Here is a 23640-nt window from a genome sequence, read left to right as displayed (position 1 = left end):
GCCTATTCCTTCTTACAGGGTCGTCTGGATAAGGGAAGTTAATATGGTCAGAAAGAACAGTGGATTTTAGCATCTGGCTGGCCTTGTGGGGAAAGGGTATAGGTTGGTAGAACTAAATGGAGTTAAAAAAACAATTCTTGTAAACATTTTCATAAAATAAATACGATTGAATGAATGAATGAATAAAACGGAAGGGGAGGGAAATCACAAAAACAATCACTTAGCACTTTTTATTGCTGTAAGCACTGTACAAAAAAGAGAATTAACCCTCACAACACCCCTGTGAGGTAGGCAAGTATTGTTCCCACTGTATAGATGTGGAAACTGAGGCGGAGAGGTAAAGTGACTTGCCAAAGGCCACAGCAGAATCAGAATGGGTGGCCCTGGGGAGAGAGGGCAGGTCAGAAGCAGGATGAGAACTTGGAAGTTTCAGCTTGGCTCTGAGCTCTGAAACCTGAATTGTGCCCTGCTCGTGCAGAAATTTTTTTTAAAAAAAAGAAAACAATGCAAAACACGAAAGATCTACAGGTGGCACACAGATGTACAGTAGTTTTACAAAGAAAATACAGCAGAGACAATCAAATATTTTCCATTATGTCTACAGGATTGGTTCTCCAACCCCTGCAAAAATCAAGATAAAATATTCACGTTTGTCAAAGGAAGCTTGGACCAAGAAAGAAAGAGTCCGAGTGTTTCAAAGCCCCACAGTGTGCCTTGGGGAAAAAGATAAAATAAGAATAATAATAAAAAAGAAAGCCAATCAGTTTGATGAACAAATACTTTCCTGTAGCAACTGTCTCAACTACGCAAATATGCTCCCGGGGTCCTTTTGGGACTGGGACCTAACTGCCGGCGAAGAAAGAAAATTTTTCCTCTCTCGTCGGATGATGGTTGTTAGTAAGGATGGAGCAGGACTTACAGGCCACCTGCAGGCCTCCCCACCAGCCCTCCAAAGATGGCACTAGAATATGCTCCCCCATGGCCCGGATAGTCCCATCACATCCTCCGCTGGGTGCCTGGCATTTCCCCAATGGGAGGATTCACTTAGCGGCCCCCTCAGCCCCCCGAGAGGTTCTGAAGTGGTGGGACCAGCCCGCATGAAGAGAAAGATCAATTCTTGGGGTGGCCTGTGCTGGGTGGGCCTGTGAGATGCTTCTCAGGGACTCAGCACAGCAGTGGAGGGGCAAGGTGGGGCTCTGGTCCTGGAGGGTTTTATCTTCAGGTAAGTGAGCCGCTTCCTTCCTCCTCCAATGCCTTCTACATCCCCGGCCTCCTCATCCTCCTTCTCCGTGCCGTTCATCACCAAGGGGACCCGGGGTTGTAGCCTACCTCCATCGACAGCCCCATCCCTCTACCTGGACCCTTCCCTTTAGACTCTCTTCTGAGGTTGGTCTGCTTGTATCTGTTCCTTCCACCTGGAAGAGTTGTTTCATTTTTTCTTCCCCCGTCACAGCCGGCATCCAGGGAGGTGCCACGCTGGGACACCTCAGCATTCTCTTCCCAGCAGCTTCTGCAGGAGAAGTGAGCAATGGCAGAGACAAAGGTAGCCCCGGGCCAAGCAAGGGGAGAAAGGAAGGGGAAGGGTGGGGTTTTTTCTTGAGCCTGTGGGAGGTGATGATGGAGAACAGAGCAATAATCAACATCGGGGTTATAAATACATGCACTCAGACACACACGGACACACATGTGCGCACAACCAAGAAGATATCCTTAGCCTAATATGGCAGGGGTGGATGAAACTCTGGCACTGACATGACCGAGACACCCCAAGGAACTAAGGAAGAGCGGGTCTGGGGAATGCAGAGTGGCAACCAGGCCACGGCCCAAGGAGAAACAAAAGATCGGCCTGATCCAGAGGGATTGCAGACAGCAGAGCTCTTGGGAAAGGTGTCCATAAAATGTCCCTCTCGTGTCAGGACTTCCTTTGTAATAGAGATTGTTACATCTGGATGACCCCTAAAACATTTCCTTTATTAAGGCAGTTCTCATTTATTCTCTCTCACATGCAACACTCACATCTGTGCATGTGCCACTTCCCAAGGTGCTATGCAGGGCCATAGGAGACAGAGGAGGTGGGGGAGGAGAGGCGGAAGGGAAGAAGGAAGAGAGAGGGTGGACTTCCTATGTTAAGGACCCCCGAAAAGGCATGGGGCCGAGGCTTGGTTCCTTCCAGCGGTAGCGCAGCTGTGAAAGAGGCTGATTCTCCGTGGTCTCGAATTCAGTAAAGCCCAGCTGGTTGAGGATGTCATAGATGCCGGCCTTGGCTGCCACCTGGAAGAGGATGGAAAAGCATTGAGGAAATGACTGAGCAGGCAGGGGTCTACCAGACCAGTCAGTAACATTTATTGAGCGCTTACTGTAAGCACAGCACTGTGCGAAGCTCTTGAGAGAGTAAAATGTAACAATAAACTGACAATATTCCCTGTCCACAATGAGTTTACAATCTTATCCCGACTCTATAAAGCCCTAGTGAAGGCTCACCTCCTCCAGGAGGCCTTCCTAGTGAGTAGATTGACATTAAAGGAGCAAAGTTGCAAAGAGGAAAGAGTTTCCTCTCGACTCCGCCACCAACCTGAACACCCGACCCTCTTCAAGCCACCTGGGGTCCTATGCCCCTATCTCTGGATTCTCTCCAAGCAATCAATCAATGGTATCGAGCGCTTACTGTGTGCAAAGCACTATACTAAGCAGCATTTGAGAGAGTACAATTCAACAGAACTGGAAGATATGATTCCTGTCCCCAAGGAGCTTAGTCTTTCCCTCTTCTCCTTCCTGGAGGGGGTTCTGAGGAGACCCCCTGCCTCCCTGGACCCAGAACGGTGGGTGGGGATGAGCGCTGACTAAATGACCTTCTCATTCAGCCACACTTTCTGCCCCAACCCTCTGTTCTCCACCTCCGTGAAGGACAGAGCAAGAGCAAATGGGCTTTGGATCCAGCAAGGAGGCTCTTGACCCATTGAAATGGGTTGCCAGGGAGGGTCAGAGCAGCTGGGGGAGCAGAATCTCCATCCATTGAAGTTTCAACCAGGAGGAGACTCTTACATGTCAGGGATTGTTTAAGAGGCAGGGGATGACCACCGAAGCCCCCTACCACCATTCCTGTGGTGTCATGAGATGAGTCCCAATGTGCGCTACTGAAAACAGATTTGACTCCTCCCCAACCTAACCAAATCATAATACTAACAACTGTGGTTTTGGTTAGCGCTTACTATGTGCCAGGCACTGTTCTAAGCACCGGGGTTGATACAAGGTAATCAGGTTAGGCACAGTTCCTGTCCCACATGGGGCTCACAGTCTTAATCCCCATTTTGCAGATGAGGTAACTGAGGCACAAATAAGTACGGTGACTTGCCCAGGTCCACACAACAGACATGTGTGCTCTGCACACAGGAAGCAGCGTGGCTCAGTGGGAAGAGCCCAGGCTTTGGAGTCAGAGGTCATGGGTTCAAATCCCGGCTCCGCCAATTGTCAGCTGTGTGACTTTGGGTAAGTCACTTAACTTCTCTGTGCCTCAGTGACCTCATCTGTAAAATGGGGATTAAGACTGTGAGCCCCTCCATGGGACAACCTGATCATCTTGTAACCTCCCCAGCTCCTAGAACAGTGTTTTGCACATAGTAAGTGCTTAATAAATGCCATTATTATTATTAACAAATACGATTGAATGAATGAATGTGGTGGGGCCGGGTTTAGAACCAAGGTTCTTCTGACCCCGAGGCCCGCGCTCTATCCGCTAGGTTGGGCTGTTTCTTGTCCTTGTCTTTGCCTTCTTTTGGGGGATGATAGGAGTTATGCTGGGCTCCCTCCCTCCCCGTGATCTCTGGAGAACGAGCTCTCTCCTGGCTGCCACGTGGCTCGCTGCAAGATGGGGAAGGCCAAGGAGCCAAGGCGTGGCGGCAGAGAAGGCCTGGACAGTAATGATAATATTCATAATAATAATATTGGTATTTGTTAAGCACTTACTATGTGCGAGGCACTGTACTAACCACTGAGCTGGATACAAGCAAATTGGGTCGGCCACAGTCCCTGACCCATGCAGGGCTCACAGTCTCAATCCCCATTTTCCAGATGAGGTAACTGAGGCCCAGAGAAGTGAAGTGACTTGCCTAAGGTCACACAGCAGACATGTGGTGAAGCCGGCATTAGAATTCATGCTCTATCCACTACGCCATGCTGCTTTTCCCTTCCGGGAACGCTTGCCCCGTTCCGGCCTTCTCCCAGCAGATGGCCAGCCGAGAGGAACTCGGTCATGGCCAAGGGGGATCGGGCATCTCGAGGGGGTTTGGCAGGGGAGGAGGAGTGTGTGGGCGGCCAGGAAATTCCATTGGCAGGACTCGCTGGTCCTCACACCTCGGTCAACAGAAAACCACTGCAGCTGTTCCTGCAGCTGGAGGAGACGGGAGCAGGAGGGAGGGGCTAGGCACTGGGACACTCTGGAGTCCCAGAGTTCGCTGTGGGGTCCTCGAGGCAGAGGGGAGAAGCCGAGGACAGAATTGCATTTGTCCAGGCTTCCCCTCCCTCCCTATGCTCTCTGGACACAGCCGCATCAGTGCCCCCCATCCAACTGTAATCCAGGGGCCGGAGCCATCCGTCCTCTCAGAGCCTCTTGCCACCCTGCTGCCCTCTGAACAGCTGACCCCACAGAAGGAGCTGGGAGAGATGAGTCCGGAGACCCCATGTCCCTGGAGGCTGAAGAAAGAGAGGAGGAGGAGCCCACCCTGGCCTGATTAGCGGGGAGGTGACAGGGTGGCCTTCTTGATGCCCCCTCCAGCGACCCTGATCCCCTCACAGATGGGACCTGCATAGACTGGGGTCAGCGAGATGCCCACCAGCCAGCGCCCAGAGGCGGGAGCGGCATCGGCGACGAGATGGACAAGGCAGGAGGTCAGCATGACCTGACAATTCTCCGGGCCGGGGAGCTCGGCGGTCACCCCCGGGGTCTGGGAGTGCAGACCGCCGTCTCCCGCCGGGAGCCCAGAGGCCCCTCACGGCAGCCAGAGGTGTTGGTGAGTGAGACACGTCATGGAGGAGAAATCTTGAGAGGACTTTCTCAGAGACGTGAGTAATCCTTCCCCGCAGCTGTGGGCTAGCTTGTGGGCTAGCTCGGCCAGGTGGGGGAACAGAGGAGACGCCTGGGGGAAGGGAGCAGAGTGGAGGCTGACAACTAGACACTGGCCAGTTCCGTTGGTGGGAGAGCAGTGGTGGGGAGACCCTGAAGTTGGGGGTCCAACTCCTTCAGGAGGCCGCATCCACGTCCAAAAGCCCAAAATCCCAGACATGGGGTATCAGTGGGGGTTGGGGAGAGAAGCGGCTGGGGAAACGGGAAACGGTGTGGCCTAGAGGAAAGAGCACGGGCCAGGGAATCAGAGACTCCGGGTTCTAACCCTGGCTCCATCACTTGACTGCTGTGTGACCTTGGCCAAGCCACTCAGGGCCTCAGTTTCCTCATCTGGAAGCAGCATGGCGTAGTGGATAGAACACAGGCCTGGAAATCAGAAGGTCATGGGTTCTAATCCTGGTTCCATCACTTGACTGCTGTGTGACCTTGGCCAAGTTAACTTCACTTTCCTCTGACTCAGATACCTCATCTGTAAAATGGGGATTAAGACTGTGAGTCCCATGTGGGACAGGGACTGTGTCCAACCCAATTTGCTTGTATACACCCCAGCGCTTAGTACAGTGCCTAGCACATAGTAAGCGCTTAATAAATACCACAAGTATTATTAAAGAAGTAGCGTGGTGCAGTGGAAAGAGCTCGGGCTTTGGAGTCAGAGGTCATGGGTTCAAATCCCGGCTCCACCAATTGTCAGCTGTGTGACTTTGGGCAAGTCGCTTCACTTCTCTGGGCCTCAGTTACTGCATCTGTAAAATGGGGATTAAGACTGTGAGCCCCCCCATGGGACAACCTGATCACCTTGTAACCTCCCCAGCATTTAGTACAGTGCTTTGCATATAGTAAGCGCTTAATAAATGCCATTATTATTGTTATTATTATTATTATTATTATTATTATCTGTAAAATGGGGATTCAATACTTGCTCTCCCACCTACTTAGACTGTGAGCCCGATGTGGGACAGAGACTGTGTCTGATCTGATTTTCTTGTATCTACCCCAAGGCTTAATACAGTGCTTGTTACATAGTAAGCACTTACCAAATGCCACAGTTATGACTATTGTTACAGGCAGCTCCTCACTGGAAGGTGGCAGAAAGAGACAATTCCAGGGCTCCCACCCCCGACTCAGGACAGTTCAGCTCTTGGCAGGAGCTTGAAACCCAACAGACCTGCTGTGTGACCTTGGGCATGTTACTTAACCTCTCTGTTCCTCAGCTCCCTCATCTGCAAAATGGGGATTCAATATCTGCTCCCCCTCCTCCTTAGGCTGTGAGCCCCAAGTGGGACCTGATTATCTTCTATCTACCCTAGAGTTTAGTACAGTGCTTGACATATAGTAAACGCTTAACAAATACCAAAATCGAGTGAACTGGGAGTTCTGAGGGTTGGCAGAAGAGGAGGCTGGCACTGAGTCCGCTGTGAGCTATATGCTGGTCCCTCCCTGCACCAGGGGCGGAAACCTCTCTTGCGGCTGGTTTTCCTGGCTGCCACTGTTCAGTTGGGGAGAAGGAGGCTGGCAGGAACAGCAGTTTTATAGTCACCATGACCTCCACCAACCCCTTGTCCTAGGCCATCTCCTTGTCTCCACCCCTCAGAGGATGGACGGACGGACACACACAGACACACCCCTTCTCCCACCCATTACCAGCTACTGACAGGCATGACTCTGGCAACAGGGAAATGAAAGGAGGGGACACCTGCACCTCACTTCCTCAGGGGCACCCCAATCACTGCTGGAGAAGCAGCGTGGCTCAGAGGAAAGAAGCCGGGCTTGGGAGTCAGAGGCCAGGGGTTCTAATCCCGGCTCCACCATTTGTCAGCTGTGTGACTTTGGGCAAGTCACAACTTCTCTGTGCCTCAGTTATCTCATCTGTAAAATGGGGATTAAGACTGGGAGCCCCATGTGGGACCACCTGATTACCTTGTATCCCCCCAGCGCTTAGAACAGGGCTTGGCACATAGTAAGCGCTTAACAAATGTCATCATTATTATTATTATTATCCATCGCACAGCAACCCTAAGACTGGGGACACCACAAACACCCCAAACCATTTCCAGTCAGTTGGTCATATTTAGTGAGCACTTACTGAGTGCAGAGCACTGTATTATGCTCACCACCCTCCCCTCTAGCAAGGCTGAACTCCCCACCGGCCTCTGCATCTCACCTCCCGCATCCAGACGCTGAATGGTCTCTGCCAAGACCCCTTCTTCTCCAGGTGCAGGTAGGCGTTGAAGAGGATCAGGTAGATATAGCGCTCCAGATACTGCAGACTCCTCAACTGCAGCGTCCTCACTTCCTGCTCTTCCTTGGCCGCCTTCCCCTAGAAAAGAAAAAAATGATAAAGGGTGGGGGGAAGAATGTGACCTTGGGCAAGACATTAAACTTCTCTGGGCCCCTCTTGGAAAATGGAGATTAAATACCTGTTCTCCCTCCACTTTGGATTGGAGCCCCACGTGGAACAGATATTGTGCCCAATCTGACTGTACTGTAATGCTTCACACTTAATGCTTTTTTGTGGTATTTGTTAAGTGCTTACTATGTGCCAAGCATTGTACTAACCACGGGGGTGAATACAAGCCAATCATATTGGACACAGTCCCTTGCCCCCATGGGGCTCACAGTCTTAATCCCCATTTTACAGGTGAGGTAACTGAGGCACAGAGGATGTATGTGATTTGCCAAAGGTCACACAGCAGCCAAGTGGCAGAACTGGGATTAGAACCCAGGTCCTTCTTACTCTCAGGCCCATGCTTTATCCACTAGGCTACATTGCTTCTCTATGTTTGGCGCTTAGGAAGAGCTGAACAACTACCACAATCTTCTCATTCAAAAATATCAATATCAGGGTCAGCGGTATTTAATGAGAGGCAACTGTGTGCCTAGAACTGTACTAAGCACTCAGGGGACATACAAGGGGAATGGGTGATGGAGTCCTTGGATTTCTGAAGAGCTCACAATCTTCAGCAAGATTCTAAATACAATACAGAGCAGAGTTAGAAGTGAGTGAAGAGATGTGCATACTAAGGCACAGGCAAATAATTAAAAAATAATAATTATTGCCAAACAATAAAATCAGGATGGCCGAGGTGGCTGATTAGGTAACACGACGAACAGGCAGTGGGGCGGGATAAATCTCAGACCTTCTGGAGGAAGAGGCTTTTAGGAAGGCCTGGATGGAGGGGAGAGACATGGTTTGAGGAAGTCAAGTTCCCAGATTCCAAAATCAAGGAGCGGTGGGTCATTGGAGGGAGAGTCGAGCACAGTGGGCACTTAGAACCTGCCACCCACCTGAAATGCAGAACTGAAATCCCAATACCATGATCACCCCAATCCATATCTTCAGACAACCAAATTCCTTCCAGCCTGCAATAGTCCACGCTTTCATTCCACGAGAGCCGGAACCGCGCTGGGGATTGCAAGACTCCGGGCTGGGGCCGCCAGCCTATTTGGTTTCATATTCTTCCCCGCCTTGTGCAGAGGAAGGATGGGTGACAGTTACAGTGTGAGTCCTCCCTCACTGAGGGTCTTGGCCTCAGTGCTCCACCCCTTCTCCCCTGACTGCCAGAGAACTGAACACCGTTCTATTTGGACAGTAGAAAAATCTAAATCAAGTGACATCTGAGTTTTGCAAGATGTGCTTTCCTAGAAAGCCATGAAGCTTAGGTATCTGCCCATTGTGGGGTGCCTTGGAGGCACATCCAATTTCACCGAGTTGGGGTGTGGGAGGGTGCCCCATGGGAGTAGCAGTGTGGCTCAGTGGATAGAGCATGGGCTTGGGAGTCAGAGGTCAGGGGCTCTAATCCTGGCTCCACCACTTACCATCTCTGTAACTCTGGAAAGGTCACTTAAATGATCTGGGCCTCAGTTCCCTCATCTGTAAAATGGGGAGTAAGACTGTGAGCCCCACATGCAACAACCTGATTACCTTATATCCCCCACAAGGCTTAGAACAGTGCTTGACACATAGTAAGCACTTAAATACCATCATCATCAGCTTCCTGCAGCATCACAGAATGGGTGGTGGAAGGCACCCAGGCCAATCCCCCTCTTAATGGCTTGAAAATGAAGCTCAAACCCGACGGCCACCAGAAGATGTGACTTTGGGAAGTCAGTTCACTTCTCTGTGCCTCAGTTACCTCATCTGTAAAATGGAGATTTGAGACTGTGAGCCCCAAGAGGGACAAGGACTGTGTCCAACCCGATTTGTTTGTATCCATCCCAGCACTTAGTACAGTGCCTGGCATGGGGTAAGTGTTCAACAAATACCACAATTATTAAGATGTGCAGATCGCTAGCTTTTTTCACTGAACTTTGGTTTCACCTCTCTCAGGGACAGCCGCTACTTCTGACCAGCTGACAAGGGAGAAAACTTGGCGCCGGCTCTGAATCTCTTAGGCAGGCCATGGGACATCTCATTGGGAAAGAAAACAGAGCTCCGCCTAAGACGCTGAGAGGGGAGAGGGAGGAGGGCAAGCTTTGCCTCACCAACAGCTGGGCCCCAGCTGGAAACCCTCCGGCACACCATGTGGGTCTGGGGGCAGATTCTGTTTCTTCCCTGCTCTGACAGGTGAAAGAGAATGGAGGCCTGCTGCATCCCGAGGACTTGATTCCGAGGCCGCAAAGATGCATCGGCCCTACTCCCTCGGTCTGAACCGTCATCCTCAATGTCGTTGGCTCCTCACTTTAACTTTCTCAAGTTTCCTTCTGGAAGTTGCCTGTCCTTTCCTCTCTGCTCCTGACTTCTTGCTGCAGTGAGACCTGACGACTGTCCCCCACCAAGCTGCCTGCAGTGGGTAGCAGCAAGACAGCAGAGACTCCAAGAGTCTTCTGACCCCCTGGCCTCTACAGACCAGCTGACACAGACCTGGAGAAGTGAGGAGCATTCTGCCAAAACGGGATGGGGGAGGAGAGGGGTGGTGAGGTGAGAGGCTGCCAACTATGACTGAATGTGAAAAAAAATTAAAGATCAGGCATTCCTCTACATTGAAACCATATTAAGGATATGGTTTAGATCTACCAACTCCATTGCATTGTAATAATAATAATAATGGCATTTGTTAAGTGCTTGCTATGTGCAAAGCACTGTTGAAAGCGCTGGGGAGGACACAAGGTGATCAGGTTGTCCCACGCGGGGCTCACAGTCTTAATCCCCATTTTACAGATGAGGTAACTGAGGTACAGAAGTTAAGTGACTTGCCCAAAAATCACACAGCTGACAATTAGCAGAGCGGGGATTTGAACCCATGACCTCTGACTCCCAAGCCCGTGCTTTTCCCACTGAGCCACACTGCTTCTCTGTATTCTCCCAAATGCTTAGAACAGTGCTCTGCACACAGTAAGTGCTCAATAAATACCATTGACAGATTCTCCTTCAACACGCTAGCTGTAGATCCACAAACCATTGTGCTAACTCAAATCATGTCAATTCAACAACTGTTGCAATCAGATTATTCCAGCAACATCTCAGCAGCTGGTATAACAATGTAGTAAAGCTTCAGGGACTCTGAGGTTTAGAGCCCAGCATGAATCCTGACTCTCTGAGGGACAAGAAAAAAGAAACATCCTCTCTGAGCCACCGTTTCCCCTGCTCAGAAATGGGGACAACCATACCTCCTTACTCAAAAGTCAAATACGAGGAATAATGCTTTACACATAGTAAGCGGTTAATAAATGCTATCACTATTATTATTATTATTATTACTCAGAACATTTGAAAAGCCCTTTGTGAATGTTAAATGCTGGTATATCCCACCTTGGCAAGGTAGGTAAAATATCAACTGGTGGGTCTTTATTTGGTGGAAAAAACTGAAGCCCAGAGAGATTAAATGACTTGCTCTAGTTCACACAGCAAACAGAACCCAACTCTAAATTAATGCATCCTCATAGGGCACTAAACTGGCCCAAATTAAAAACCGCCTCATCGGGACAATCACCTCTAACTGGAATTTAGGGTTCAAAGCTGATGCTACTGATGACGTGAGAAAGGGGTTGGCAGTGAGATAGTGAGATGACGGCACTTGCAAGCAAGCTGGCGCTAGAAGAACCAAGTGTGTGGGCTGGGCTGTGAGGTGAGGTAAGGTAAGAAGGAGTGAGCTGATTGAGTGCTTTAGAGCCAACGAAAAGGGTGATTTCCAGTAACATTTCTGAGGTGACCCAATCTATCTGCAGAATCTCACCCCTAAACACCAATAAACATATCTAGGAGCCAATCTGTTCACCCTCACTGGGTCTCACGAGTGATGCTTCTAATGTCATGCACGTGAGCCAAGGCCTACGGATCTGGAGAGTGAAAAAAATCGAATGGCTTTAATGAAAACAGTGGGGACAGTTCCCCTCAGTCCTCTTCCCCAAGATAGAGAAGCAGCATGGCTCAGTGGAAAGAGCCCGGGCTTTGGAGTCAGAGGTTCATGGGTTCAAATCCTCGCTCCGCCAGTTGTCAGCTGTGTGACTTTGGGCAAGTCACTTAACTTCTCTGGGCCTCAGTTACCTCATCTGGAAAACGGGGACTAAGATTGCGAGCCCCACGTGGGACAACCTGATCATCTTGTATCCTCCCCAGTGCTTAGAACAGTGCTTTGCAATCAATCAATCGTATTTATTGAGCGCTTACTGTATGCAGAGCACTGTACTAAGCGCTTGGGAAGTACAAGCTGGCAACATATAGAGACAGTCCCTACCCAACAGTGGGCTCACATAGTAAGCACTTAACAAATGCCATCATTATTATTATTATTATTGTTGTTCCTTGGGCGGTTCATCTGTGTCCATCTTCCCAGGTGGAGTGGAAGCTCCTTGGGGGCAGGGAAGCAGTGTGGCCTTTTGGAAAGAGCACAGGCCTGGGAGTCAGAGGACCTGGATTCGAATCCTGGTTCTACTTGTCTGCTATGTGACCTTGGGCAAGTCGCTTAACATCGCTGTACCTCAGTTCCCTCATCTGTAAAATGGGGATTAAGACTGTGAGCCTTAATGTGACTGTCCAAACTGATTAGCTTGTATCTACCCTGGCGCTTGGTAGGGTGCTGGGCACATAGTAAGCGCTTAACAAATACCATTTTTTTAAAAAAAGGTGGTGGGCGGGGTGTGGGGAAGAGGTTATGTGCTTCTCTTGGGCTTCTGAAGGCCTTAGGACAGTGCAGTGATGTCAGAGGCATGACTCTGGGTAGGGACTGTCTCTACATGTTGCCAACTTGTACTTCCCAAGCACTTAGTACAGTGCTCTGTACACAGTAAGCGCTCAATAAATACGATTGAATTAATTAATTAATTAATTAATTAATGCTTAGGTCAGATTCTTCACCCACTAGAATCCGGGAGGGGTAGAGAATCTATGGTGAGCCATGTGGGACAATCTAATTGCCTTGTATCTACCCTAGCACTTAGAACAGTGTTTGGCACATAGTAAGCACCTAAAAATACCAACATTATTATTAGTAGTAGTAGCTTTAGGCACCATTTTGCCACACTGCCATTTGCCTTTAAATTTGGAGTGTGTCTTTTAAAGATATTCCAGGCTACCCGCTCCTGTGCCATTTGCGATTGAGGATGATGAAGTGTTTCCTAAGGTGGCCTCAGTTTCCTCCAAACTCTGCCCAGTTGGAAGAGTTGGGGAGGGCAGGGCCCGCCTCTGTTGCACATAAAAATAAACGGACTGCTTTCCGGCTTGGCAGGACCAGCTTTCATTAGCTCTGGCTTGAACTGGGCACACTTCCCTCTTGTTTGGGCAGGTCCCTCAAAATCAGAGAGGGTCCTGGCTGAGGATGAAGCGTGAGCAGGTGGGTGGGGTTGGGTGTGGGTCCTATCCCCTTCCTGACCGGCATCCTGAGACCCATTCCTAGAGGATCTGGATTGGCAACTACTAAACAATATTCCCACCCAGCTACTTTCTGGCTGGCATACCAATGGGAAATGGCTCTGTTTACAGATGGGGAAAGCTAGGCTTTCTGGGTGTAAGGTGACTGCATAGAAGCGGGGTCTTGAGGGGAGGTGGGAACTAAATTTGGACAAAGCCAGAGGTGGCCAGAGAAAAGGAAGGGAGATCGAGGGGAAAAGGAACGTCAAGGTCAGTGATGCAATGAGATCAACTCAGTTTCCCTGTTGAACAGGACGCTGGACGGAACTTGAAAGTACTTTCGTTACAGAGAGATTTTTGTTGCTATTTAGTGGTGCCCAATGGGAAGAGAATTTGGTTTGCTCCAAAAAGAATCCAGAAAGAAATGAAACCAATAGGGAGGGGGGAGGTGGCCACCCCAGCCAGCAGGACGGTTCAGTGGGTGGGGGAAGGGGCAGAGAAGTGGGGACAGAGCGGCGCTCTCTACAAATTGCTCTCACCCACTGGCCAACATTGTTTCTACATGAATATACAGACCCAGCAGTCACACTGCCAAACCGTAAGATGGTTGCCCAGAATTCCTCCTGCCCCCAGAGCTAGAGAGCCATGGAACAGTGCCCATAAAACACAATAAAACAAAGGAACATGAATGCATAAAACTCACTGAACTGAATATTTTTCCCCTAACTTTCTCTTCCTATTTACATTTCTTTACTCTCCCCACACGTTCTCTCCCTGGCCATAATTTTCACAATCATCTCATTACACAGTCTTCCCCTGCCCCCTCTTTCTGGTCAACTTTCCAATGCCTTTCTCTCTCCGCCGTTTCTCTTTCCTTGCAAAGAGGTGGCAGACAGTGAGCCCACACCATCTGAAGGATGCAGGCAAGAGAGATGGAGAGGGAGAGAGAGAGAGAGAGAGACTGTCTCAAACATACATGAGGGTCAGCTGACCATTCATTCATTCAATCATATTTATTGGGCACTTACTGTGTGCAGAGCACTGTACTAAGCGCTTGGGAAGTACAAGTTGGTAACATATAGAGATGGTCCCTACCCAATAGCAGGCTCACAGTCTAGAAGATCCCTCATCACCCAGCCCCACCCCTGGGGCGAAGATGGGCAGGGACAAGAGTCCAAAGCGGGCACGACTACAGCAAGGGCCGGGCAGTAACATCCAAATCAAAAGTCATCACCTGTTAGTTTGGGCTCTCACAAAGTCCTAACCATGCCAACCTGCAACCACAACGAAGAGAATCTGCTTTTATAACTGCTTCAGCAACATCTAGGGCTGGTGACCTCAGGAGAAAATACCCAGCTTGACCCAAGTCCAGAGGTGACACATTTGGAGACTGCAGCATTCTGAGTGATAAAGGATGGAGAGACCTCTTTGTTGTTCTAAACACTTCAATCAATCAATTACATTTTTTGAGCACTTACTATATGCAGAGCACTGTACCAAGCACTTGGGAGAGTACAACAGAATTAGCAGCCAAGTTACCCACCCATAACGAGCTTCTAGTCTAGAAGGGGAAACAGACGTTAACATGAATAAGTAATTTATAGTATGTAATCTAAAGATGTGTACATAAGTGTTGTGAGGTTGGGGTGGGGAGAATATCAAGTGCTCAAAGGCCACAGATTGAGGTGCATAGGTGATGCAGAAGGGAGGGAGAGCCAGGGAAAAGAGGGCTTAATCTTTGAAGGTGGAGAGAGTGGTGGTCTGGCATATTTGGAGGAGGAACCTCGAAGGCTCACATAAGTCTCTTTCACCCGCACTAACTCCCAGCTTGGCTTTTTGGCGTTGGATGTTCATCCTTCGTTGGATCCCCACAAAGAAATCGTCAAGTCCTGCCTATGGCTTTGTGGTATTTGTTAGGCCTTACTATGTGCCAAGAGCTGCACTGAGCACCAGAGCAGATATAAGATAATCAGATCAGACAGCAGCATGAGAAGCAGGATGGCTAGGTGGACAGAGCACGGTCCTGGGAGTCAGAAGGTCATGGGTTCTAATCCTGCCTCCGCCACTTGCCTGCTGTGACCTTGGGCAAGTCACTTCACTTCCCTGGCACTCAGTTACCTCATCTGTAAAATGGGGCTTAAGAGTGTGACAGGGACTGTGCCCAATCTAACTTGAATCTACCCCAGCATTTAGAACAGTGCATGGCACGTAGTAAGTGCTTAACGAGTAACATAATTATTCATTATTATCAGGAACTTTATGGGTAGTGCTTTCTAGCATCTGGTTCTGCTACAGAACGGACCCACTCACATTCCAGTTGCAATTCAGGATAACAATGTCAGCTCAAGATTCATCAAGATAATGCGACACCACCCAGCAAACCTAGAGTGCTGGAAATACTGGACTGCATATGAGGAGCTTCTAAATCACAGATCAGGCTGCAACAGGTGATACAGTTGCTTTGGGTAGGTATGTCTGCTCAGGAATTGTTCAGTCATCCACTGGAATCTCTGCAGGTCTGTTGGGAGGGCATTTGGCATCAAGGCTTAGAGGTCAAGGGGACACCAATGCACTGGCCTTCAAGAGGCATCACAGAAGACCAGCCCAGCCCAGATCAGCTGTCCACAATATTCTTCAATCGAGGGAGGCGCAGGAGAGGGTTTTGGGCAAAGGGAAAGGTCCCATCTCAGGCAGGTAGGGTGCTCTTAGTCACCGGGAGAGAGAAGAGGAAAGAAGGCTTTCCTGCCAACTGGAAACTCTACGTCTTCCCCCAACTCCAAAGAGAGAGGTCAGGTGGGGACCAGGACCTCAGCCTACAATTCCCCTTCCTCTTCACCTCACCATCCCAGGTGGGTTCCTGGAGCGCTGGACTTCAGATGTGTTTTCCAAGTTTAGTGCTCAGCCAGAGTGAGTCGGTGTTGGGTCCTTTCCTCCCTCTCCCAATCCAAAGCTGCTTAAATCCCGTGGGGGTCTCCAGGGAACCACGTTCTGTCCGCTCCCCATTTTTCCACTCTATTACCCCAAAACACAGTCCCTTCGGCCCCACCTGGGAGCTGTGGAACCCTCTGGGAGATGCTTATGAGCTTGTTCCCTGGAAACAAGAAGCTTCTTTTGGCCAAGATGAAGTAGACAAGAGTCAGCCAAGGCTTGGAAGCTTCCTAAGCGCTTGTTGCTCCAAGGGCATCTAACCCTGTCCCTGAGAGGCCAACCATTCACCTGGAAGCCAAGTCAGACCCACGGCATTCCTGGCAGTGACTTAGGCTGGGCCATGGGGAGGAACTGAGACCCGCTCCACTCACTCATTCAGTAGTATTTATGGAGTGCTTATTGTGCACAGAGTGCTGTACTAAGCGCTTGGGAGACCACAATATAACAATAAACAGACACACTCCCTTACCCACAATGAGCTTCCAGTGTAGAATGGGAAACAGACATTAATATAAATGAATGAATTTCAAACATGTACAGAAATTACAGATATGTACATATCTTCCACGTGGAGTCAGGCAGCCTGATGCCATCCAGCACTTAGAACAGTGCTCGGCACATAGTAAGTGCTTAACAAATACCATCATTATTATCCCAGCCGACTCGTCACGGCCTCCAAGAGGTGCACTCCTTTACCCGGCCCTGCCTGCCGTCCCGGGTGGAGCCTAAACCTTGAGTCCTCCCACCCCTGCAAGCAGTTGATGCTTGTGATCTGGCACGAGCGAGCGAATGGTTGCCCGAGTGACAGGACAACGTCACCCTGGACTTCACACCCCTGCGGCTAAGAACCCCACTGCCGCACAACCATAAAACCCAACCATGCGCTTGGGGTTTGGAAGGGGAGGGGAGAGGGCACCAAAAAGAAATAAAACTGAAGGAATGGATAAATGAAGTGAAGCCCCCAGCTCCTGCGACCAAAGCCACAGACCCTCCGGATCTATTTCAGGCTGGGTGTTAAGCGGTTTGGGAAAACAACCCTCCCTTCAATCATTTTTACATGACAGCTCACAGCATTCTACGGCACTCTAATGATTTTGGCCCTGGCCCTCAGGACACATTACCTGTTGGAATGGGATCCCACGGGGCATGCTCTGGAAAAATACAGACTGAAAATGGCCATGGGAGAGATTGCCTGGTGCCTAGTGGCAGGTTGCTTTTTGCTTTTTTTCTTCCTTTGGTAAATGATATTAGCACTCTGCTGGACTGCCCCCTGACCTTTCCGTCCTCTGGGGTCTATCCTCAGCACAACCATATTCTCTCTGCCCACCGGCCCCCAGGCTGGCCCTACCATAAAAGGGAGCCATCTGGACTTCTGGTCCACTGTGCCCTTCAAGTGGGAGAAAATAAACCCTTCATCTTAAAGTTGAACTTTTTCTCTGCTCATTCCTCCTCCCTGCTCCTTCTGGATTTGAGGGAAAAAAAAAGAGAAACACTGCCCGGAATCAACAGAATGCAACTTTGTCAAAATCAAATCTAGTTCTGGACAGGGAGGGACAAGCAGGGCCTCTCTGGTTCAAACGCTTCTTGGATGGGAAGTTCAGTTCCAAATGCTTCCCACTTCAAACCAAAAAAGGGCCTGACAGAAGCTGCTGTTGCTTCACGGGGCACCATCCAGAGGTGCCTGGTTGCCATTCTGGATTTCCTCAGGAACGGGGAAAGGTCTTCTCATCACAGTTCTAACGGCCTCGAAAGACTTTGGTTTATCCTTTCTGCCTAGATTTCAGACAGACCTGCCCTCTGAGACCCACTGGCCTTGTAAAGGGACACTGTGGTCCCACCCGAGCTTATCTGAAAGAGAGGATGCCCGCAAAGCCATAGAACAACTGCCCTGAGCAGGCGAGGCCTCAGTTGTTCATTGCTGGCTGGAGAAGCAGTGAAAAATAGCCTGGATTTGCCTGTGGGGGGGTTGTATTCCCCCCAGGCACTTAGTATAGTGCCTAGCACTTAATAGATGCACAGTAAGTGTCATTGGTTGATCTATTAAAACACTTCCTGTACACTTGGAAGGGCAACGCTACATTTCTGGCATACCCTCATTGCAGGCCAGCTAATTCCTTTAACTGTCCCCAGCACTGGCTGACCCTAGGGACCCACAGAGTGCAAAGGACACCTGTCCAAAGCAAGCAGCAGCCAACAAAACTGTACAATTCCCCTCCAAGAGGTCCAAGAAAGGAACTGGGTGTGTCTCCTGTACTAGGAGGATATATTTTTAGTATCATTATGTCATCCCATTGAAGGCACAGACAATAACCCTGGGGAGAGTCTATTTTCAGGGCTTCAGAGCATGTCTATGGCAGGCCGGGAGGATGAAACCCAAAAGACTTTCACAGCCCAAGAGGCCTGGGGAAATACAGAGTCTGGAGAGGCCAGACGTGACCACAGGAGTAGAGTTGACAGCCCAAGCTGGGCCAGATGCCTGCCACCTTGGAAGGAACAGTGGTTGTGATGTCACCAACAGCCAGTCAGAAACTACTGCCCTGCCCTCCCCGTCCCAAAACCAGACCGGGTGCCATTTTGGAGTTATTTGGCCATGTTTAAATGACACATAATTGACTTAAAAAAAAGAATCACAATAAAGAAATGCGATACCCGGAGAGATGTCATCGGAATGAATCCGAGGCCGAACAGCAAGCTCTCCGGCCCCGATGGGCTCCAGCTTGGCTTCTCCACCCCGCACGCTGCCCTGCATACCGGAACCTTCTCTGACAGGCCCTGGAAAGCTGCCAGCACAAATGGTCTAGAAAGACTCCATGACCAAACCAGAAGGGCATGCAAATCCCTCAACCTTAACTGGCCCCCCGACCAGCTGGGAGGGGGTAAGTCACATCCTCCCTCCCATCTCTTCTCTGCCTCAGAGGGCCAGACAGGATCCTTGGCGTGACTCCAGGTCCTGGCTTCCGGCCAGTTCTACTCAAACAATCCACCCAGATTTGTTAAATGCAGGGATTAAGATCACATCTCCTCCGAGAGATCTTCCTCAGTCAGTCATATTTATTGAGTGCTTACGATGTGCAGAGCACTGTACTAAGTGCTTGGGAGAGTACTACAGAACTAGCAGACGTGTTCCCTGCCCATAACGAGCTGTTTTCCTCAAAAGCTTTCTCCGTTCCCTTTCATCTAAGCACTTGGATCTGTATTCTTTAGCCCCTTGGTATTCACCCCACACTCACCTCCACAGCAATTATGTACATATCCATAATTTATTTATTTGCATTAATGTCTGTCTCTGCCTCTAGACTGCTAGTGCACTGTGGTCAGGGAATGTGCCCTTTATATTGTTGTGCTGTACTCTCCCAAGAGCTTAGTACAGTGCCCTGCACACAGTAAGTGCTCACTAAATCTGACTGATGATTATATGTATTACTGTCTGTCTCCCCCTCTACACTGTAAGTTCCTTGTGGGCAGGGAACATATCAACTCTGCTGCATTATACTCTCCCAGGCACTTGGTACAGTGCTCTGTAACTAGTAAGTGTTCAATAAATACCATTGATTGATTGATGTGATTTAAATTGCAGAGATGTCAGGGGATCGCAAATCACCTCGCTTTTTTTGAACTAACTCCAGGACACTCTGAGTAGCTGGGCCATATGCATTCGCCAGGCATGTGAAATGAGACTCTCATCTCTTCTACACCTAAATTTTGGAACCAAATCTCACTCTCTGGCCCCTGTGCCTCACAATAGCTATGTTCCTTTGCCCTCTTCAATGAGAGCAACAGTTGATTTTTTCAGTGTACCGACATCCCCTAGCATTTACAGAGCCATAAAACCTCCACATTGTTCATCACGCTATGCAGAGCCAGGACCCAAGGATCCTGAGGCTGAAAGGGCCCATGAGAGATCATCTTAACCAACCCCCTGCCTCTGGGCAGGAAGCACCAATTAAAAAATAAATCTCCCAAAAAGGAGACTCTACAGCCTCTACGAACTAAAGAGGGGGTCAGGGAGAGCTCAGTTGGCTGCCTGCCCATGACTTTATTATACCCACTCTGCATTCTGTTCCCATGAGAAATGTTCCAACAATTAAAACATAGCAGCTGACGGCCTTTTTTCTGCAAACATTCCACGGAGGGCGGCCCCCAAAGGGTGGAACGATCTCCCCTGCTCCTCTCTCTGTTCAAGTCCCAGGGGCAGGGTCGAGGCCAGGGCTCGAAGCATGCAGCGCCAAAGCCTTGTGGCTCTCCGTAATCCTTATCCCAACTGCTAGAAGCAATCTCCATAAGATGATCCCCCGGGCCAGCCCCGAGACACGAACCCAGGAATCCAGCCAGCGGCTGGCTGTGAGGCAAGGGAGGACTCTTTGGTGGGACACCTCCTTTGTTTGTCTGTTTTTTTATGGTACTTATTAAACGCTTACTACGTGCCAGACACTGTACTAAGCATTAATGTAGATGCAAGCTACCCAAGTTGGACACGTTCCATGTCTAATGTGGACCTCACAGTATTAATCACCATTTTACAGATAACTCAGGTGACCTGCCTAAGGACACAGAGGGGACAAACAGAGCTGGACTTAGAACCCAGGTCCTTCTGACTCCCAGGCTGGTGCTCTAGTCATTCATTCATTCATTCAATCATATTTACTGAGTACTTACTGTGTGCAAAGTACTGTACTAAGCGCTTGGGAGAATACAATATAACACAGATACATTCCTGCCCACAACGAGCTCACAATCTAGAGGGGAAGACAGATATTAATATAAATACATAAACAGATAATGGGGATAATAATAGGGATAATGGCATTTGTTAAGCACTTACTATGTGCCAAGCACTGTTCTGTTGGGGGGGGATACAAGGTAATCAGGTTGTCCCACATGGGGCTCACAGTCTTAATCCCCATTTTACAGATGAGGTAACTGAGGCACAGAGAAGTGACTTGCCCAAAGTCATACAGCTGACAAGTGGTGGAGTAGGATTGGAACCCACGACCTCTGACTCCCAAACCCAGGCTCTTTCCACTGAGTCACGCTGCTTCTCCTGTGTCATGTGTGCTGTGGGCCACGCTGCTTCTCAAAAACTGAGTTTCTATTTTGGCGCTTTTATTACCAGAGTGACTTACATTCATTGTTTTTCTTTTCTCCCCAGAGGCTGAGGCATCCCTGGAACGGGCTGCCAGGAGGAGCCTCCAGTGTCTCCATTTGCCAGAGATCTGTAGCCAAAGCAGATACTCTTCTGTCGGGAGGCCTGGTCATTCACTAAACTGCCCAGAGGCTGGGCCCCAAGGCTTTACCATCTCTTCCAGCTCTGGGGTCCTGTGAGGCTGGCTCCGGAGCCTGCCGGGCTGAGTTCCACAACAAGGCAGCTCTAGAAGTTAGTCCATGACATTTTCCCTTGTTAGAGGTCTGCCCAGCTTCACGTAAATCCACGAATCCCTAGAGAAGTCACTGGGCTCAGTCTTGATTTATCGGCCAAGGATGGGACTCAGTGAATCAATTAATGGTATTTATTCAGCTCTTACTGCTAATAATAATAATAATAATAATAATACTTGTGGCATTTGTTAAGCGCTTACTATGTGACAGGAACTGGGGTGGATATAAGCAAATTGGGTTGGACAGTCTCTGTCCCATGAGGGGTTCATAGTCTCAATCCCCATTTTACAAATGGGGTAACAGGCACAGAAGTGAAGTGATTTGCCAAAGGCCACACAGTAGGCAAGAGGCAGAGCTGGGATCAGAATCCATGACGTTCTGGCTCTCAGTCCCATGCTCTAGCCACTATACCATGCTGCTTCTACTGTTTACTGAGCACTTTACTAAGCGCTTAGGAGAGTACAATACAACAGAGTTTGGTAGACACCTTCCCTGCCTACCAGGAGCTTGCATTCTAGATGGGGAGTTTACAGTCTAGAGGGGGATCCAAAGGGACACTAGATATTTTCTAGATAGGAAGAAGGACACGTAACATTCCGGGAAGTATTTTTTTCATTACTTATTACTAAAACATTATTTAGCGGCGGAACTTGGAGAGGTACCAAAGACATTAAAGTGAAACATTATAGGGCATGGGGAAGATGGGTGGGGAGAAGGGAAAATGTTATCTTTACCCACACTGCCAGAAACCTAACAAATGCAGAAAAGGTTTCTGAATCCAGGTCTCATGGACCCACTTGAGGAAAGCCGTAGACAAGCGGAATGTGAATATAACCTCGGAATATTCCTGGCACGGCTGGCTCAGCGTGGAGGCTTTCGGGAGCTGGAGAAAATGGTGTCTACAAAGTCCAGGCTCAGCTGGTGGGCACCGCTCCCGCTGGGGGCTTTGAAAAGTTCACAGGAAGGGCTCAAAATAGTACTCACTGAGGGGAAGGGATTCATTTGGGCCAAGTGGCCAATGGATGGTAGACAGTGTGGCCATTTTTAGGAGAAAATTACAGATTGCATTTAGGGTATGTTCAAGGATTTTGGTCTGCAGAGCCCCAGAGTTCTACCTCCAGAGGGCAAGGGTTTAAGTAAACATTCAACACGCTGGACTTCAGGAAGCTGCCGCTTTCTGGACCGTCAATTTAGAAACCCCAAATGAAGCGGGAGGTGGCAGTGCTGCCAGGCCCGGAAGCAGTGTCCGGCCGGGAAACCAACTCAACCGTCCTGGGCAAGACACTGCCCGGAAAGCTGATGAGTGGAGTAACTTTTTTTTTTAAATAAACGTCTGCTGGCCTCCCTTAAAGGTGTAGAGAATATTTTCACATACCCAACATCTGGGCCAGAGTCACATTTGCTCTCAGCTCTGTTCTGAATGAGATCTACTTGTGGTGCTAACATTCAAAGATCTCCAACAACTTTACCAATTCTTTGTCTTTCCTTTGAGGTATTTGAAAACAAGTTAGGTGGTGTCACATACATGCATGTATGTACGCAAACACGTGCGCGCACACACACACACATGACAGTTTCCCCCCACCCCGGACATGCTAGCTCAGGTCCAGAACCCCAGTGGGTTAACTAAATTAGCAAGTGGTTTGGGGCCCTTAATCACATACTTATGATCAGGTCTATCCATCCTACCAACTTCTCTTCCTCCTGTGACCTATGAAGGTTTAAACACAGGTCTTAAGGGAAGGAGAGGGAAACTTAGGCTGCCATTTTCTCTCGCTCGCTCTCCCTCCTTCCACCCTCCCTCTCTCTCTCTTTTTGGGCCTCCTCCTCTTCTCCTCGCTCGGCCCCATAGCCCCAGATGTAGACCTGGTTCAGACCTCGCCGAGGCTGAAACTCAGGGCAGAGGCGAGGCGCTGACCCAAATCCTTCTGGACAGGGCTGGGGGTCACCAGAGGGTAGGAGGGGACTTAGGGAGGGAGGAGGGTTCAAACCAGAGGACACCACAGTCTTCCTCTAATGGGGGTCGCCCAACCTGGTGAGAAATCTGCCTCCCATCCCCTCCTCCAAGCAGGGTTTCACATCTCCTTCTGAACAGTGAGACCCGGACCTGGGAGTGGAACCAGCTCACCAACCTCTCGACCTGGACCACTGTAGGCGTTCACGCCTCCTGGGTGTCAGGCCGTAACCGGCCCCCCGGCCCCCTCGGGAGGAAGACGGTCACTGAACTGAAACGCTGGCCCACTTCCCTCACTCCACCAGGGTCCGTTTTAAACTTAATCGGAGGATAATCCCAGCCATAACTTAGCCCCCTCTCCTCCCCACTCCAGGGGCTGTCTGAGCCCCAGAAGCTGTGGCTCTTGACAAAGAATGAGGACCCCAAACTCTGCATTTCTGGAAGCAGAGAAGCAGTGCTGCCTAGTAGATACAGCAA

General features: G+C 49.6%; 1 protein-coding gene across 4 annotated transcripts in view; it reads right to left on the bottom strand.

Moving 5' to 3' along the window:
* Positions 1-204: 204 nt before the first annotated feature.
* PALD1 (phosphatase domain containing paladin 1) overlaps positions 205-23640 on the bottom strand; it is a 133386-nt gene continuing 109950 nt past the window's right edge. For all 4 annotated transcript variants that reach the window (XM_038743934.1, XM_038743936.1, XM_038743935.1 and 1 more), the window contains 2 exons: positions 7281-7436; positions 205-2271 (listed from right to left, as the gene is read on the bottom strand). In XM_038743934.1, the coding sequence (XP_038599862.1) occupies positions 2122-2271; positions 7281-7436 (306 nt within the window). In that variant the 3' untranslated portion in view covers positions 205-2121. The remainder of the gene's footprint in view (positions 2272-7280; positions 7437-23640) is intronic.

This window comes from Tachyglossus aculeatus, chromosome 3 (genome assembly GCF_015852505.1).
Source record: "Tachyglossus aculeatus isolate mTacAcu1 chromosome 3, mTacAcu1.pri, whole genome shotgun sequence".
Taxonomy (NCBI): domain Eukaryota; kingdom Metazoa; phylum Chordata; class Mammalia; order Monotremata; family Tachyglossidae; genus Tachyglossus; species Tachyglossus aculeatus.
The sequence above is the reverse complement of the archived record's forward strand: the minus strand, read 5'-3'. Positions and strand labels throughout refer to the sequence as shown.